The sequence below is a fragment of the Oncorhynchus nerka genome, linkage group LG28 (assembly GCF_034236695.1).
Source record: "Oncorhynchus nerka isolate Pitt River linkage group LG28, Oner_Uvic_2.0, whole genome shotgun sequence".
NCBI classification, from domain to species: Eukaryota; Metazoa; Chordata; class Actinopteri; order Salmoniformes; family Salmonidae; genus Oncorhynchus; species Oncorhynchus nerka.
Genome location: NC_088423.1, coordinates 50744429 through 50761808, shown reverse-complemented (window position 1 = coordinate 50761808; position 17380 = coordinate 50744429). Strand labels below are relative to the sequence as shown.

The 17380-nt window shown below is 41.6% G+C and overlaps 1 protein-coding gene across 1 annotated transcript; it reads right to left on the bottom strand.

Annotated features, from left to right (window-relative positions):
* Window positions 1–421: 421 nt before the first annotated feature.
* On the bottom strand, window positions 422–5510 carry LOC115113381 (homeobox protein EMX2). Its single transcript, XM_029640948.2, has 3 exons — window positions 4698–5510; window positions 3195–3379; window positions 422–1600 (listed from the first exon to the last, which is right to left on the bottom strand). Exons 1-3 carry the CDS (start codon window positions 5083–5085, stop codon window positions 1427–1429), a joined length of 747 nt encoding a protein of 248 aa, XP_029496808.2. The 5' UTR covers window positions 5086–5510; the 3' UTR covers window positions 422–1426.
* Window positions 5511–17380: the final 11870 nt, after the last annotated feature.

Sequence of the window (17380 nt, the reverse complement as noted above, 5' to 3'; positions counted from 1 at the left end):
CCATTGGATCCCCGGATTAAGAGATTAACGTGGACCACTGGGCAATGCATCCCCTTTCCCCCTCATATTACTCCCATGATAATTGCCCAAACTGATTTGCACTTTCACAAAAGCTCGTAGGACTCTTTGTAGCCTGAGCAGACCAGACGCTGCCCCTCTCGGAAAAACAACCATGCACTTGCTACAGAAAAAAAATCTTGCGTTCTCTCGTAATAGCATGATTTATAAGTTACTTTAACAAGCCTCCACATTGTCTGGATTCCCTCTGAAATGTGTCATAGAGCTACCTCAAAGTGTAGGCTACTTGAGAGACTGGTATGACCAAAATCAAGATATAGGCTATGAAGCGGGTGATTGGTGACAGCGGGTATAAAATGTCAAGATAGGAAAGCTGCTCGTAAATCAAAACCATTAGGCCTACTTTTACTCTGCGCGCAACATATTGATAAAACTTTATTGACAAAATATTGACAATTACATACTTCTTGGAAGTATACTTTGTGTTAAAATTGTAGCAAACTTAACACAAACACAAAATTATGTACATTCTGGTAAAAGAGGGTTTAACAGAAACATTAACTTTTTGTTGGACTATCTCTGTACATGGAAACGCTCAGTGCTTGAAGTTCTCTCGCCTCTATGGCTGTCAATTCTTGCATTAGTCCTTCGTGGCAACTCTCACTGGAGGGTCAAGTCCTGACAATATGCTCGGGCCAGAATAAACAGAGACATGGTAAAGCTTGGGTTTAAGGAGTGTCTTGGATACTTTCCCTTTAAGTACTTCATATGTGGTTTGATAAACTTTTATAAAGTTTTCGAAATTCATTTCCATTTGTGTTTTCTTTAAAAACACTATAACGCAGCACTGCTACTTCATACTGTTTTCACAATCACTTTAACACGATAATCATTCATTAAAAGACTGCACACTTTGTAAAAAGGAAGAAGCACAACATCTCTGAGATTGAGTAAAAACAAAGTTGTGTTTTGAAAAAATAATCAAATTATAACAACTACCAGAAAGTCCATGCAATTCAAGTTTTACAAAAACAGTTTTGTATTTTGGTATCTTGAGTGGAAACGTTCATATTTAGAAACTTTCAGAAGTGCAAATTTCCAATGTGAATTGGAGATTCATTTTTGGGAGGTTCGTGGGAGATTGTAGTGGTGGGTTGGTGCGTGGAAGGGGGACAGGTAAGTGGACTGCGATACTGTCGATCACTTTCGCCTGGGAAATTTGATACGTATTGACAGACCCATGGTGACAGCAGTGCCACCAATCTGAATTCTCTCACCCTCAGCTGCCGATCTCCGAAGAATCGAAATGTGACATTAGCTTAACCCTCTCCCTGTACACAACATCCTTAGCCACGTCATACTTCACGCCACGCGGCTGTCACAGGTTCAAACAATTTAGTAGGCTATTTTAATCGTCTGAAGTGACGTCAATTTCCTCGGGACTTCCCGATCCTTGTTTTGTTGCAAGTCTCCATCGGTTTATGTGATGGGTCCCCTTCTTCTTCTGTTGCGAATCTGAACCCTCCTCCTCCAACTTTTGCCGTTTGAACTTGGTTCTTCGGTTCTGAAACCACACTTTTACCTAAGGGAAACAAATAAAGGCTAGAATAAATTTACAAATACTAAACAAAAACCACCCATGTGCGCAAAGTGTGAATTCAAATAGCAGAACCGCAAAAGATAAACATAGGCTCTCATAGATTGCCGTGTGAAAATTTGCCCAATGCTATGGCACTAAAGGCTTTCCATTATAGGCTAGAAGTAAGGTTATTTTCCAAGATAAAAAAAATAATTTCATTAATAAATGTAGGGGTAGTCCATTCATACCTTTATGGGATACATTTTTTTTTTTAACTGCATGCATGCTCTAGGTCTATGTCGGTTATAGCCTAGTATAAACATAAGCCAATATACCAGAAATTGATGTCCCTAAGCCTATTGGTCGAAAAAAACATGACGCAAATAGGGCCATGGATATGCAATTGCATAAATATGTTTAATTTAATTTATAATAATTTCAAACAATTGTCAAAATCCAGATTTCTTATACATAAACCTGTTAATTTTAAGCCTTTTGTAAATGCATATCAATAGGCTACACTGGGCTATATTCATATCTACAAGCCATTCGTCCGACAGCTTGGCAAGTGAGGTGCATTTAATGTGCTTTCAGTCAGCTAATTGAAGTGGGCGATGGTTCATTTCTTCCTCATTCCCCTCTAATAGCCTCCGTTTAGAGAAGAGCTGGTGGTGACACTGGGACAAAAGACACCGACCGTTCCGCAAGCTGATAGGCACAAATACGATCTTAAATATGGCCAGGAAAATTCATTGAGTCCGGCTCATTCTTTTTAGCGTGCCATAGATCCTATAAAATGGTTAACTAGTTAATTGCCCTCCATTTTGAATGGGGACCTTTTTCTCTCAACCCCGCCTAAAACGAGGTTATAGCCTATGATCATGGATTTGCTCCAACTAAAGCTTCAATGCCAATGGTGTAGCCTATACATTTATTTGTTTGTCTCTCTAAAACTGCGGGTTATACGTTAATCCAAAAAGTGATTTTGAAAAATGAATAAACTTGTGTTTTCATTTCTATCGTTTTCCCCCTTCATTTAAATTCTTAAATTAGGCCTAGTCTAGGACATCTTGCTAGATAGATTGGGTCTAGGCCTATATTTAACCATACACTCTTAGAAATGTGTTTATTTTGGGGTTCTAGAACCATTTGGTTCAGTGAAAATAACCATACAAAAGGGTTATTTAGGCCTAAAGAAGTTATAGGGCGTCCATATATAAAGAAAGCGTTATAACCATTTTTGGTTCTATGCTATATGGAACCTTTCTTCTAAGTATGGCATTTGTGCAGTTTCCCCCAATATACAACATATTATCTGTTTTCAATATATATTTGTATAATTCCCCTAATGTCACTTATAGCTTATGCAATGAGAACTTTGAATTCCCAATAAGTAGCCTAATTATTCCGAGAAAAATTAACATATTCCAGATTCCGTAGTCTACACAAAAACAGTTATTGTTGTAACCTGTGGGTCATGTCAGGTTTGATGCAACTTGACATGATCGTATTTTAAATCCATTCCCTATTCAAAGTAGAACTGATGCGGATTTAACGATAAACCTGTGACTATTAAATTCAGGGAAAATGTTCTTACCTGAGTTTCTGTGAGGCTAAGGGTGTGCGCAAGCTGTTTTCGTTCTGCACCTACGACGTAATGGTTTTTTTCAAATGCGTGCTCAAGCCGCAGAAGTTGCGAAGGTGAAAAAGCTGTCCGAATTCTTTTGGGCTTTCTGGCCAATGCATTGTGCAAAAGGAAGCTCTCCGGGCTTGTTTCGTTACCTGAAAACGACAATGGGAGGGATATTCATTATGAACAATCTTGCAAACTGAGGCTAAAGAGACGATGATGCCATGATCATATTTTGGTTGTACGGTAGACTTGGGCCTTCTAACTTTTAACTAAAGTCTACGGCACCACTCAATTGAACATCGAGACCAATTTAGACACAGGAACACCTTGATTTTTTTTTCGACAGCAAGAACTTAAACAATAGCAAATTGATACAGTTTATAGTCTTCAAATGGCAACGTTAGGATTATGCAGTAGCTATTTAAGCGGCGATTCTATCCCGTCTTTGGTTATCTTAAAAACACTACACATTGAAAATATAATAGTCTACAATAACAAAGAGTTGTGAGCATATAGGCTACCCCTTTTCAAACTTTTATTTTCTACATTACAGTCACTGGTAGGCTTTAATGTAAGTATATGCTGGAGAATAACACAGGATACATTAACCCTACATTTGTCTTAATTATTAACAAGACACTTGTAACCATTTTTCGTTCCAAATTAAAATAAATCGTTTAGTTAGGTCTACTATACAATTTGCACGTCTCAGATACATATGTGCATGCACCAGCATAAAACAATGTTTTCAAATGACAGTCCAATTTGGGGGCGTATAAATTAATAGTGTGATTTTAAAAGTGCATAGTGTATAATTTCTTAAAACAGCAGTTTTGGCCATAAAAACATAGCCCACAAATATTACCCATAGCATATTCCATGGCACAGACGATTGCAATAAATGACAGTCTTCTATCAATGTTGTTCAGTTGATTTGCACTCAGTTTAAACACACACATTTTTAAAACGAGAAAAGGAATTAATAACTCATTTTTTAAAAGTCAACAATTTTGTTAAAAAAATAACAATCCAATTAATTATATAGATCTACAATTTAGATTTGTATGGTGTTATGATTACTTGTGTTTCAATAAAATGTTTTAGATGTCCACACTGCGATTTCTTCAACAAAATGTAAATCATCGGCTACAGGCAAAATACATGTGAACCCGTGTAACCACCTTAAGAAATACTATGCCCTACATTACTGAAAGTAGTCTACTCCAGGTTAACAGTTCTAATTAGCCTATAACAGACAAAAACAGTTTAAACACTTGTTCAAGACACCACAAATATATATTTCGAGAACTCACTGATATTTACGTCACTATAGCATTCGTGTCTTTATCCTCGTAAATACATGTTATATAAACTACAGTTAACGAGAAATGCTATGGAAAATCCCAATAGACAAACAGTACATTCCGTAATAAATACGTCAAAGAGACAAATGCGATCTCAACCTACCTTGGAATCTGTGACCCAAGTACCTATATCTATGTATTAGCCATGGGTAAAAAGTAGAGGGGTCCCTTTGCTGGCTGGCAAAAAGAGGGTGCGGACTATGCGAGGACGAAAGTGGGTGAGCCAACGCGTGTGGAGGAGGCACCGAATGAACTGGGACACCGGAGTTGTTATGATGTGAGACCGCCTCAGCAAACACCAAGTCCGGATTAGAGTAGACGCCCCTGCCGCTGGAATGAAACCCGTTCAGAAATGGATTCATCTGGCTGGAGTTTGCATAGCTCAGAGCCGCTGGTCGTATGGGTTCCTCTGACCTCGAAACTGGTAGAGGATTATCCTTCGCTACCAACGATTCTATGGTAAAACACCTCTTCGGTGTAGATTGAAACATGGTTTGATAGTCAAGATTCCCCAGTTTAGAATTTAAGAGGTGCAGGCGTTCTTCGTAAAAATAGGCTACTACTCCACACCGAGAAAGTTTGTCAGCATAAATAACTTTGGAGCAAAGAGTGCAGCAAGAATAGAAGCCAAAGTAACAACAAATCAATTAATAGCCATAAAGGTGGTCGACTGCGCCAGACAATCCATGGATGTGATCGGTTCCTCACAGTTGTGCAAGCGATTTGTTAGTTCATGAGCCTAATTAGCGCTGGAGTCACATAAACAGCTTCCTCTGAAGCCTGTAATGGCATGGTGATTGGTCGCTGCTACTCGCCTTAAAGGTTGAGGGAAGAGTCTTTAAGTGCGTCAATAGGAACAGGCACAGAGAGGCGGACTCGAGCAAAACGGAACGGATTCGTTCAGAACCAGATCTTCAGAACATTTTACATACTCATCTGAACCAGTAGAAAAGCTCAAGGTACTTACGTTTGCATTTATGTCTACCGATAAGGCCTGAGGGCAGTTGGTCTTAAAGGGGCCTTCATGTTTATCAGTGTTGATTTTTATGTTGAGGTATAGTGCTAAAATTCGGTTTAACATTTTTTGACATGTGTGATAAATTCTTAGTGTAAAATGTAGCCTACAAACCATTGAACTGGGTGTGTTTACCCATAGCCAGCACATAGTTTTGTTTAAATAAGGGTCTACCATTTTACATGTAGGCCTACCTTTTAAATTCCATTTTTATTTTCCATTATTATGGTAATTCCAGCATACCCCACCACATACCCTGGCATCGTCTTTCCGTGTTTTCATTTTCTCCAATCCGTTTGTGATTAGTCAAGGATTGAGGTCTCCCCAATTTCTATTGGCTAGAATATTGGAGTAATGGATATTGGATCCACACGACGTTCAGTGCAGTTCGTTTGTTGTATTGACATACCAACTAACGATCCATTCATTTAGGACTACGTAGGCCTACCATATCCAGTGCAAGTCCAACATTCACTGATGAAAACTTTATCATTGGTAATTTGAGGTTTACAAAGCCTGTACCATAACAATAAAGCCAATCGTAATGTATAACCTAGTATGTACCGCAATAAACTTACATGTTAGTGATATATTCATTATTTTTGCTATTGCTGAATTCCAATGAAAATACGCATGATGTTTTCTTAATCCATTAAACTCGCACTGTTGGAATAAGATAACTGTAGGTTTTCAGTCATTATCATTATTATAAAGCCCATCTTTGGTGACCCACAAGTGTAAGAAAATGCTATCGAGTGCGTGTCCAAAACATTGACATGATCATATACATATGCTTATGTATATGATTATTAATTGTTATTTCATTGTTATTGCCGAGGGTACACTCTGTAAATTAAATCTAAGATTGACTTTGTATTTTATTTATTTATTATGGATCCCCATTAGCGGCAGCTACTCTTCCTGGGATCCGGCGAAATTATTAAGGCAGTTATACAATTTTAAAAACATTACAATACATTCATAACAGATTTCACAACACACTAAGTGTGTACCCTCAGGCCCCTACTCCACTACCACATATCTACAACACAAAATCCATGTGTACGTGTGTGTACAGTGCCTATGTTATCATGTGTGTGTATGCATGTGTCTGTGCCTATGTTATCATGTGTGTGTATGCATGTGTCTGTGCCTATGTTATCATGTGTGTGTATGCATGTGTCTGTGCCTATGTTATCATGTGTGTGCATGCATGTGTCTGTGCCTATGTTATCATGTGTGTGTATGCATGTGTCTGTGCCTATGTTTGTGTTGCTTCGCAGATGCATTTTTATCTGTTTTTTAAATCTGATTATACTGCTTGCATCAGTTACCTGACGTGGAATAGATTTCCATGTAGTCATGGCTCTATGTAGCACTGTGCGCCTCCCATAGTCTGTTCTGGATTTGGGGATTGTGAAGAGACCTGAGTGGATGCATGGGTGGCTAAGCTGTGTGCTAGTCGTTTAAACAGACAGCTCGGTGCTTTCAACATGTCAATATCTCTCAAATACAAGTAGTGATGAAGTCAATCTCTCCTCCACTTTGAGCCAGGATAGATTGACATGCATATGATTAATGTTTTATCTCTGTGTACATCCAAGGGCCAGCTGTGCTGCCCTGTTCTGAGCCAATTGTAATTTTCCTTTAAAATATATCTGAAAGATTTCGAAGGCTGACTTCAGTTGAACTAATTTTACGCCGGGACACCTCATGATAGTAGGAAACAGGGCCAACCAAGTCTGTGGCATTTCAATTGACTAATAGCAGAATGGTAGTCATGTCTTCTACGTGAAAACTGGGACGACGGAAACTTTACTGAAGTCAGCAAGCATTGTGTTTATTTGAATCAATTGCAACACCAATAAGCATTTGTGATCGTACAACATTGCACCATTTATTGAAGGCCATTGTCTCATTCCGTAGTAATATTGACTGTTTCCCTCCACGGACAGTGTCTTTTTAAAAACGTCCTGTGTATACAGTATAGGCCTATGATTTACATTTACATTTTATCTGCTGTAGGCCTATGTATCATATTGGGCTATATTACTCAATGAGGAAACTGACGTTTTGAAGTTAGACTGATAAACAGTAGGCTAATGCATTTACTACAGCACTAAAACAAAATATGAGTAATAATAAACAAATATTATTATTATTATTATTATTATTATTATTATTATCAGTTCATCCGTATTATTGTTACAAAAATGATAATATTAATAGCTGTATAACAATACATTCCCTTATTTATTTAGTAGACCTAAGGAATAACTGTGGGTCTACTCACTTTAGTGAAATGATGCAAGATACATCATTTTTTCCCTACAACATAGCAAGTTCCCCCTTATATTACACGGGTCTCATTCTTTAAATGGTTTCTTATTTTAATCCATCCAAGGAACCAGTGATGAAGGAGAGTTGCTCAAAGGCAGTTCAAAAGTGCGTCACCTATTGGTAGAGTTGTCAATGCAGAATATTTAGGCCTACATATGCGGATAATCGTTTGTTTATCGGTGATTAAGAAAAATCTGTATTTTCAGTTGCAGTCTTTTCAGTTGCATATCTGTTTGTAAAGATTATTATGATAAATGTACAGGTTTTTCTTTACAGCGCCGTCACGGATTGTGCGGATTTCCTCTCGGTTTTGACCAATATTCAGTCATGGTGCGCTGCCGGCCTCAAGTGGACGTCTTGTGAAAGTGCACTTGCATTAGGCTATTGTAGGCTTTCACACCATCATTAAAACGTGTAGACTAAATATTTTTGCAAACGCTTTAAATGTGTTAATTTCAGTTACAGGAAACAACGAGCAAGTGAGAAAAATAGTTTAAGTATGTATTCGAAGTTGTCCTCACCGAGAAACGTATGGTGTCATTGCTTTTTATAGACATTTCTGATATAAGCCTATTTAATTCCCATGAATATGTGTAAATATGAAATATTTCACATAGTAGGCCTAGGCTAGACCTCAAACTATTTTTCAAAAATAATAAAGTAATTGTTGAGTCAACTTTTTAACATAGGCTAATGTTGCATTGACATAGCTAAACTGTAGGGTCACTATAATTTCATATCTTTCCATGTTCATTACATTTAAACGGATGAAAATAGATGTTGAGTAATAATTACAAGCCAACCTTTTTGGAGATAGCCAACAATTTCGGCATAATGCATAATGACTATGCCTATTGAAAAATTACCATGCGTAAACTATTGTTGAATGATAAGGTGCATCGGTAAAGTAGGACCAGTAGATCTAAACCTGCATAGCCTATGAATTATCCGATTTTCAGTAGGCTACATGTTAACAGCGTGTCATTTGCACACTGTTCCATTTTTTAAAACTAATTCTGGTGATGAAAACAAAATAATATAACACATTTGCTAATAACTTTGCCTATCTTCATAGCCCTGATATTGTAGATTTTGATCAGCCGAGACTTACGAAATTGAATTATCTATACACATTTGACAGCATGGCATAGGGGGGGTACATGTTATTTTGGCATTAATAAGTCTCACATATAATTTTGCAAACAATGTAAAAAAAAACAACAATATATATCACTGAGTTAATTAAGTGCATACAAACATGGTCTCTTTGTTTTCTTGCACAAGGCAGCTCCAAAATGCAGGTGTTTCAGCCTAGCTCAGTGCTTTCCGTGGTGGTGGGGCAAGCCAGCAGAAAATACATTGCGCCGTGATTGGCTCATTGTTCTGTCACTCATAGGGACACCATGTCACCCCCATGTCTAAAGGGAGACCTCGAAAATTATAGCCCTTTAGATGCTGCCATAGAGTTACATTAGAAGTGCCCATCCAAGAAGGCTCAAGGTCATTGGCCACAGATAAAATGACGCAAAATCATGTTATATGAACAGTAGCTTTGATTGGATTGATCATGTCAACATCATACTTTCAAAATCTTAGCTAGCAGTCATCATCATGAATTAAGTCGACAATCTACTGGCAAATCCTTTTTAATTCTTGTCATATGAAGAGAAATAATGAAGAGAAATTATAGATAAAACATATCGGAGCTCATCGGCCATTGGACATAAATATTACACAACAAGTTGGAAATCGCAAATTCAACAAGGAGTTTGAGTTTATTTGTATTTTTACAGGGACAGTGCACATTAATCAACGTTTCAGTAAAAGTGCCAGTTTTAGCCAGCCGGCTAATTTTCAACCGCAGTCCCTGGGCAGGTTATTAAAAACAATTACAATAACAATACAGACAATCATTGAGCAGTGAGCACACGCAGAGCAACATAGGACAAGCAAGATATAGCATGCAGAAAGAGCAACATAGGACAAAAAGCAACAAGACAAAATCCATAAAAGCAACAAAATGTTTCCACACCTCACAGCTACATGGAAAGCGGCAATACACAACTAGGGATTATGTTCACAAATCTGATTTGCCTTCAGCCATATCTTCATGTTTTTTGTGAACGTGTGATAGGTGGTGCAGTTATGTGTGTCTGATATACCAAACATGGGAAGCTCACACAGAGAAAGCAGATTGACTAAAGGTGCTTTTCCTTAAGGGAACTATACAGTCACCCCTTACAGTCAACTGACCTTGTGGATCTGCTGCCATATGTTTGGGTTTTCTGTTTAACAAAAGTGCTGAGTGGAGGGGGAGCCAGGCCATTTAGGATCATGAATACAAGACATGCGTCAGTGTATTGCACAAGATTTTTCCAACTTAGGAGCTTGTGCTTTTTTTTCTTCTTTGAATTTGACCCCCTTTTCTCGGTATGCAATTGTTAGTAGTTACTATCTTGTCTCATCACTGCAACTCCCATACACGCTTGGGAGAGACGAAGGTCGAAAGCCAAGCGTCCTCCAAAACATAACCCAACCAAGCCGCACTGCTTCTTCTTCTTCTTAACACAGCGCTCATCCAACCCGGAAGCCAGCCGCACCAATGTGTCGGCGGAAGCACCGTACACCTGGCGACCTGGTTAGCGTGCACTGCGCCCGGCCTGCCACAGGAGTCCCTAGTGCGCAATGAGACAAGGATATCCCTACCGGCCAAACCCTCCCTAGGCCAATTGGGCGCGAACCCAGAGTCTCTGGTGGCACAGCTAGCACTGCGATGCAGTGACCTAGACCACTGCGCCACCTGGGAGGCCCCTGGAGCTCATGCTTTCTGAGGATGTAAATGTGATGATGGCTATTGGGCTTCCTAGCAAGCATTTTGAGAGCCTGTTTGTAGACAGACTGAATGGGTTTTAATGTTGTACAGCAAGCTTGGGCCCAACTAGTCAAGCAGTATGTCAAGTGGGGGAGTATCATCGATTTGAATTACAGTTTTGCTACCTCTGTAGTCAAACAATTTAGTATAAATTTGAAATTAGCTAGGTTGTATTTCGTTATTTCAAGGTTCTTAAAATCAGATACCACCTGACATCTGGCTCAGTTGCATCAGTTGCCCTCTTTGTGAAGAACATGCAGACAGTTGTTTTCACACTGAGATGCAAACATGAGTCACTGAGCCACTTTGTAACCTGGACCATGACAGTAGTGAGTTCTTGTGCAGCTTGTTGTTTGCACTTTTCATGCACATATATCACTGTATCATCTGGATACATTTGAACTTCAGACCCAGTACAGACAGAAGGCAGATCATTAATGTACAGGCTGAACAGGAGGGGCCCCAGTATTGACCCTTGGGGCACACCCACATCATAGCTAAGAGTGGGCGACAGCTCATTGCTCACTCTGACACACTGAGTTCTGCCTTCAGGGTATGATTTCATCCATTTCAAGGCATCGGGGGAAAAGATGAACTTGGACAATTTTGTGATTAGAACCTCATGGTTAACAGTATCAAAAACCTTCCTTAGGTCCAGAAACACAGCCCCAACAACTATGAGTGGTTTGGAAGGAATCAGTGACAGTGGCTGTGTGGCTACAAATCTGGGATTAAGGGGCTCTTTTCCAAATTTCAAATGATAAACATTCAACATTAGCCATGCCGTCAATGAAGCATGATTTGTGCCGCCTTCAAAACAACTGTTAACTCGGAACTGCGAAAACTTGACTTCAGTGAGTTCAAGACAACTGGGAATAAACGAGATCCGACTGGGAAAATATGTTTGAAGGATCACCCAACTCAGAATTATAAATCCGTCTTTCAGTTGTTTTGAAAGCACCATAAATTCAGAGAATGCCAGACTTTGATGAAAAAATTTGTCCACGAAGGACCGCCACACCACTTTCCTGTTCAAGTGAGCACAGCACAACATGTCACGCCCTGATCTGTTTCACCTGTCCTTGGGATTGCCTCCACCCCCTCCAGGTGTCGCTTATTTTCCCTGATGTATTTATCCCTGTGTTTCCTGTCTCTCTGTGCCAGTTCATCTTGTATGTTCAAGTCAACCAGCATGTTTTTCCCGTGCGCATGCTTTTCTATTCTCTTTACTAGTCCTCCTGGTTTTGACCTTTGCCTGTTTTTCTGGACTCCATTCCCTCCTGCCTGACCATTCTGCCTGCCCTGACCTCAAGCCTGCCTGCCATTCTGGAACTCTGAACTGGCTTTGACATTTTGCCTGACCATGACCATTCTCTCGCCTACCCCTTTTGTATTGTTAATAAACACCTTGGACTCTAACCATCTGCCTCCTGTGTCTGCATCTGGGTCTCGCCTTGTGCCCTTACACAACAAGATGAGTCCAAAAATGTATTGTACTGTATGCTGCTGCATAAATTATGTAATTTCCCAAGGAGATATGTATACTTTAGTGAAGTGTATGTTGTGTAGTAAGATGTTCATGTGCCTCACCCTAATTATTTGGTATATTTACCGCTCTTAATTTTGCCTACTTGACTTGGTGGTGCACATGTAGCCTATAACCTGTTTTAGAGAATGTAATCATCGACTATTGTAAGAGCTTTCATTGGCTGCTTATATGCCCCCTTTATTTATCCTACGGTTCTGACTTAGTGTACAGGGACAACACTGTAAGAACGGCCCATGTTCTGAATTCTGTCGCTGTACATTTCAAAGGTGCTAAACAAATAGTTATATTTACTAATGTTACGTCCGTCCTAGCTTGCTCATTAATGTCTTAGTTGAAATTATGAATTGCCTCTCATTCGCTTGTCGTCCCCTTATGCCATAGTTTGTACATCTCAATTGTCGTTAAAAAACACATTTGTTAAAGCAAGTCAGCTATATCAGCTATGTTTTTTTTAAAGGCAGTAAATGAGGCTGAATGAACTGTTTCACTGTCAGACAAGGCTTCGCTGATAGCCAGGTGTAGCAGTGGTAAGATGTTGGGACAGCTTTATGTAGGTTGTTTGTGGCCACCGTTTGTCACCTTTATAGTGCAATTAATGTGTTGTTGTGTAGTGGCTTTGCTGGCATGCATCCCACTTTTTTTGTTTTTGCCCCAACAAGATTTACATTCTAAAATTGCCACTACATTAGGCCTATATTCTACACATTTTCGTATTAGCTCTTTTCGAATTTGGCAAAGGTATTCAGATCCCTTGGATTTCTTCACATTTGATTGTATTACAAAGTGTTATTAAAATGGATTTAATTGTATTTTTTGTCAATAATATACCCAAATTACTAATGTCAAAGAGGATGAAATATTTAAACATGTTTAAAAGATGAATAAAAAACGAGAAAGTACATTTCCTGAAGAAAATCTAGTGTGCTTGCTAGCTTGTATTTATGGTTCTGAAATACGTCACAGTAGTGGCAGTGACTGCAGTCGTAATGGTAGTGATTGGTTATAGTTGAAAAAGAAAGTAGATGTAAAAATGTATTGAATGGATAGGATAGCCTGAACATGATGAACATGAAGTTGTTTTTGTGCCTCTAGCTTAAACGGTTCAATAGTTACTTTTGGTGAGTTATTTTATGCTATTCTGCACATTTATATAGATATAATTGATAAAGTTTTAAGAATTGGAAGTTACGATAGCCTGAACATGAGACGGTTGGTGCGATGTCTCTAGCTTGATTGGTTCAAGAGCTGATGTTGGTGGGTTGTATGATGCAAATGTATATAGCTATTAGTTAATCAAATATTTGAAGAATTTGAAGATAGGATAACATGAGAAATTTGGTTTGGTGTCTCTAGCTTGAATGGTCAAGGAGTTACTGTTGGTGAGTTATTTTATGCAAATTGTTCATATGTCTTTAATAATACATTGGATTTTTACAGCACATTTCTACCAACTGAGGTACTCAAAGCTGCATTGCTTGCGGTTTGGGTTTCTGTATAACACTTGGTGACACCCGCTGATGTAAAAAGGGCTTTATAAATAAATGAGGGGTAAACTCATCTCATACACCACCAATGTGTAGCACCCACTTGGGTGATGCACAGCAACCATTTTTGGTGCCAGAACACTCACCACACATCAGCTATCAAGGTGGGGAGTGATACATGCCAGTTAGGAATGAGGGGGTGAATAGGTGGCCATGATGGAAAGGGGCCAGGTTTGGAATTTAGCCATGACACCGTGTTTAACACACCTACTCTTACAATGAGTGCCATATCATTTTTAATGACCACAGAAAGTCTGGACACCTGTTTAACATCCCATCTGAAAGACAGCACACTACACAGGGCAATTTCCCCTTCACTGCCCTGGGGCATTGGGATCGCCTTAGACCAGAAGGGAAGAGTGCCCCCTGCTGGCACTCCAACACCACTTCCAGCAGTAGCTGGTCTCCCATTCAGGGACCAACCATGCATAGCTTCAGAGGAAAGCCAGCAGTGGGATGCAGGGGCATCTTACTATATACAGTACATAAAACAAATGAGGGACCTGTTACCATTGTTTTTGTTGTCATAGATTTTGTAACCAAATGAAGCAATGCTATAAATCATGTAGAATGCTCTCATGGAATGTCACTCCTTGAGCATTACATATATGGAGATCACCTGACGGTTGCATGTCAAATTGACCCATTCTTTGATGATATGCGCAGAACATTGTGTAGCTTTAACCCATAAACTACTAAATGGGGTCAACATTCTTCAAATTTTTGTTATAACCATAGGCTAGTCAGGCGGTGTCAGAGGAAGGCCCTAAAAATTGTCAAAGACTCCAGCCACCCTAGTCGTAGACTGTTCTCTCTGCTACGGCACAGCAAGCGGTACTGGAACGCCAAGTCTAGGTCCAAGAGGCTTCTATAAACAGCTTCTAACCCCAAGCCATAAGACTCCTGAACATCTAATCAAATGCTCTGAGACAGGATTGTGTCGAGGCACAGGTCTGGGGAAAGAGTACCACAAAATTTCTGCAGCATTGAAGGTCCCCAAGAACACAGTGGCCTCCATCATTCCTAAATGGAATAAGGTTGGAACCACCAATACGCTTCCTAGAGCTGGCCGCCCAGCCAAACTGAGAAATCTGGGGAGAAGGGTCTTGGTCAGGGATGTGACAAAGAACCCAATGGCCCCTCTGACAGAGCTCCAGAGTTCCTCTGTGGAGATGGGAGAACCTTCCAGAAGGTCAACAATGTCTGCAGCACTCCACCAATCAGGCCTTTATGTTAGAGTGGCCAGAAGGAAGCCACTCCTCAGTAAAAAGGCACATGACAGCTCGCTTGGAGTTTGCTAAAAGGCACCTACAGGACTCAGACCATGAGAAACAAGATTCTCTGGTCTGATGAAACCAAGATTGAACTCTTTGGCCTGAATGCCCAGCGTCATGTCCCAGCCAACCAGATACTGGAGAAGCCCCCACGACGCCGTGAGTCCAACAGGTTGCGGACGGAGTATGCCAGGGCCCCCTCGAGGTCGTTGCGTTGTGGGGTCCAACACTAGCAAAGGGACCAGCTGCCACCGGCCTGAGGAGAGATATGGTAATTGACGGGGAGCTGTAATCTGTACGTCACCTCATTGACTCTCCTCAGGACTTTGAACGGCCCCATAAAACACGGGCTCAGCTTCCGATAGGACTGGCGGAGGGGCAGGTCCTTTGTAGAAAGCCAGAGCCTGTCATCGGGGTGAAAGACCGGGGCCATACTGCGGTGACGATCGGTCTGCATCTTCTGCCGGAACTAATCGTCCACTGCAGGAGCCTCGATCTGACTCCGGTGCCAGGGTGTCAGGGCCAGCTGAACAGCCTAGAACACACTGAAAGGGTGTGAGGTTAGTGGAAGAGTGGCGGGGGGAGTTTTGTGTATATTCTGCCCAAGGCAGAAATGCAGCCCACTCACCACGGACGGTCCTGACAGTAACTACGAAGGTACCTACCCAGTTCCTGATTTACCCTTTCCACCTGCCCATTAGATTGGGAACGGTACCCGGAGGTGAGGCTGACCATGACCCCCAGTCGCCATGAAGGCCTTCCAGACACGGGAGGTGAACTGAGGACCGCGGTCAGACACAATGTCCTCCGGGATACCATAGTGCCGGAAGTCGTGAGAGAAGAGAGCCTCCGCGGTCTGCAGGGCCGTAGAGAGACCAGGCAGCAGAATCAAATGACAGGCTTATGAAAACTGGTCCACAATGAACAGGATGGTGGTGTACCCCTCCGAGGGGGGAAGGTCTGTGACAAAGTCCACAGAGAGATGGGACTGGGGTCATTGTGGAACCGGCAGTGGGTGGAGTTTGCCATAAGGGAGGTGTCTTGCTCTGTGCGCAGGAAGAGACATAAACCCGGACGTCCTGGGCCAAGGTGGGCCACTAGTACTTGGCGGAGAGACAGTCAATAGTACGGGCTATACCCGGGTGCCCTGACACAGGTGCTGTGTGTGCCCAGGCGAGGAGACGGTCCCGCACATCAGATGGCACGTAGATACGCCCCACAGGACAGTGGGCAGGTGAGGGCTCCTGTCACAGGCTCGATGGATATCCGCGTCCACATCACCACAACAGGATCCACAATGCGGGTCAGGGGAATATTGGGTGTCACTTTCTCCCTCCGATCCTCTGTGTCATGCACCCAGGACAACGCATCGACCTTAACATTCTTTGATCCCAGACGGTAGGAGAGGGTGAAGTCAAACCTGGCGAAGAATGGGTCCACCTGGCCTGATGCGGGTTCAGCCTCTTTGCTGTTCGAATGTACTCCAAGTTCCTGTGGTCCGTTCAGACAAGGAATGGGTGTTTAGCACCCACCAGCTAGTGCCACCGTGCTTCAGCGCCTCATGATCCCCCACATCGTAATTCTGCTCCGCGGGAGACAGCTTCAGTGAGTAGAAGGCGCATGGATGGAGTTTAGGCAGCGATCCAGTGCGTTGGGAGGGAACAGCCCCTCCTCCAACCTCGGAGGCGTCCACCTCCACGATGAAGGGCAGGGACGGGTCAGGGGGAGCTAGAACAGGTGCATTAGTAAAACGTTCCTTGAGCACACGGAAGGCTTCATTGGCCTCCCCAGTCCAGCGCAGCTGTCGAGGACCTCCCTTCACGAGGGAGGTGAGAGTGGCCACCACTGTGCTGAAACCCCTAATGAAGCGCCTGAAATAGTTGGCAAAACCAAGAAAGTGCTGCACAGCGTCCTGCACTGACCCTCTGCTCTTCCATCTCTAGTCCCGCGGTGGATATCCGATAGCACAGGAAGGAGACCGCCTGCTGAAATAAACAGAACTTCTCCGCCTTGGAGTACAAGTGACGCGCTATCAGCCTCTCCAAAATGGACATGACATGAGAGACATGTTGCTCGCATGTAGTGGAGTACACTAAGATGTCGTCTATGTACACCACTACACAGCGACCTAACATGTATCTAAACACCTCATTAATGAATGATTGAAACACAGAGGGTGCATTTGTCAGGCC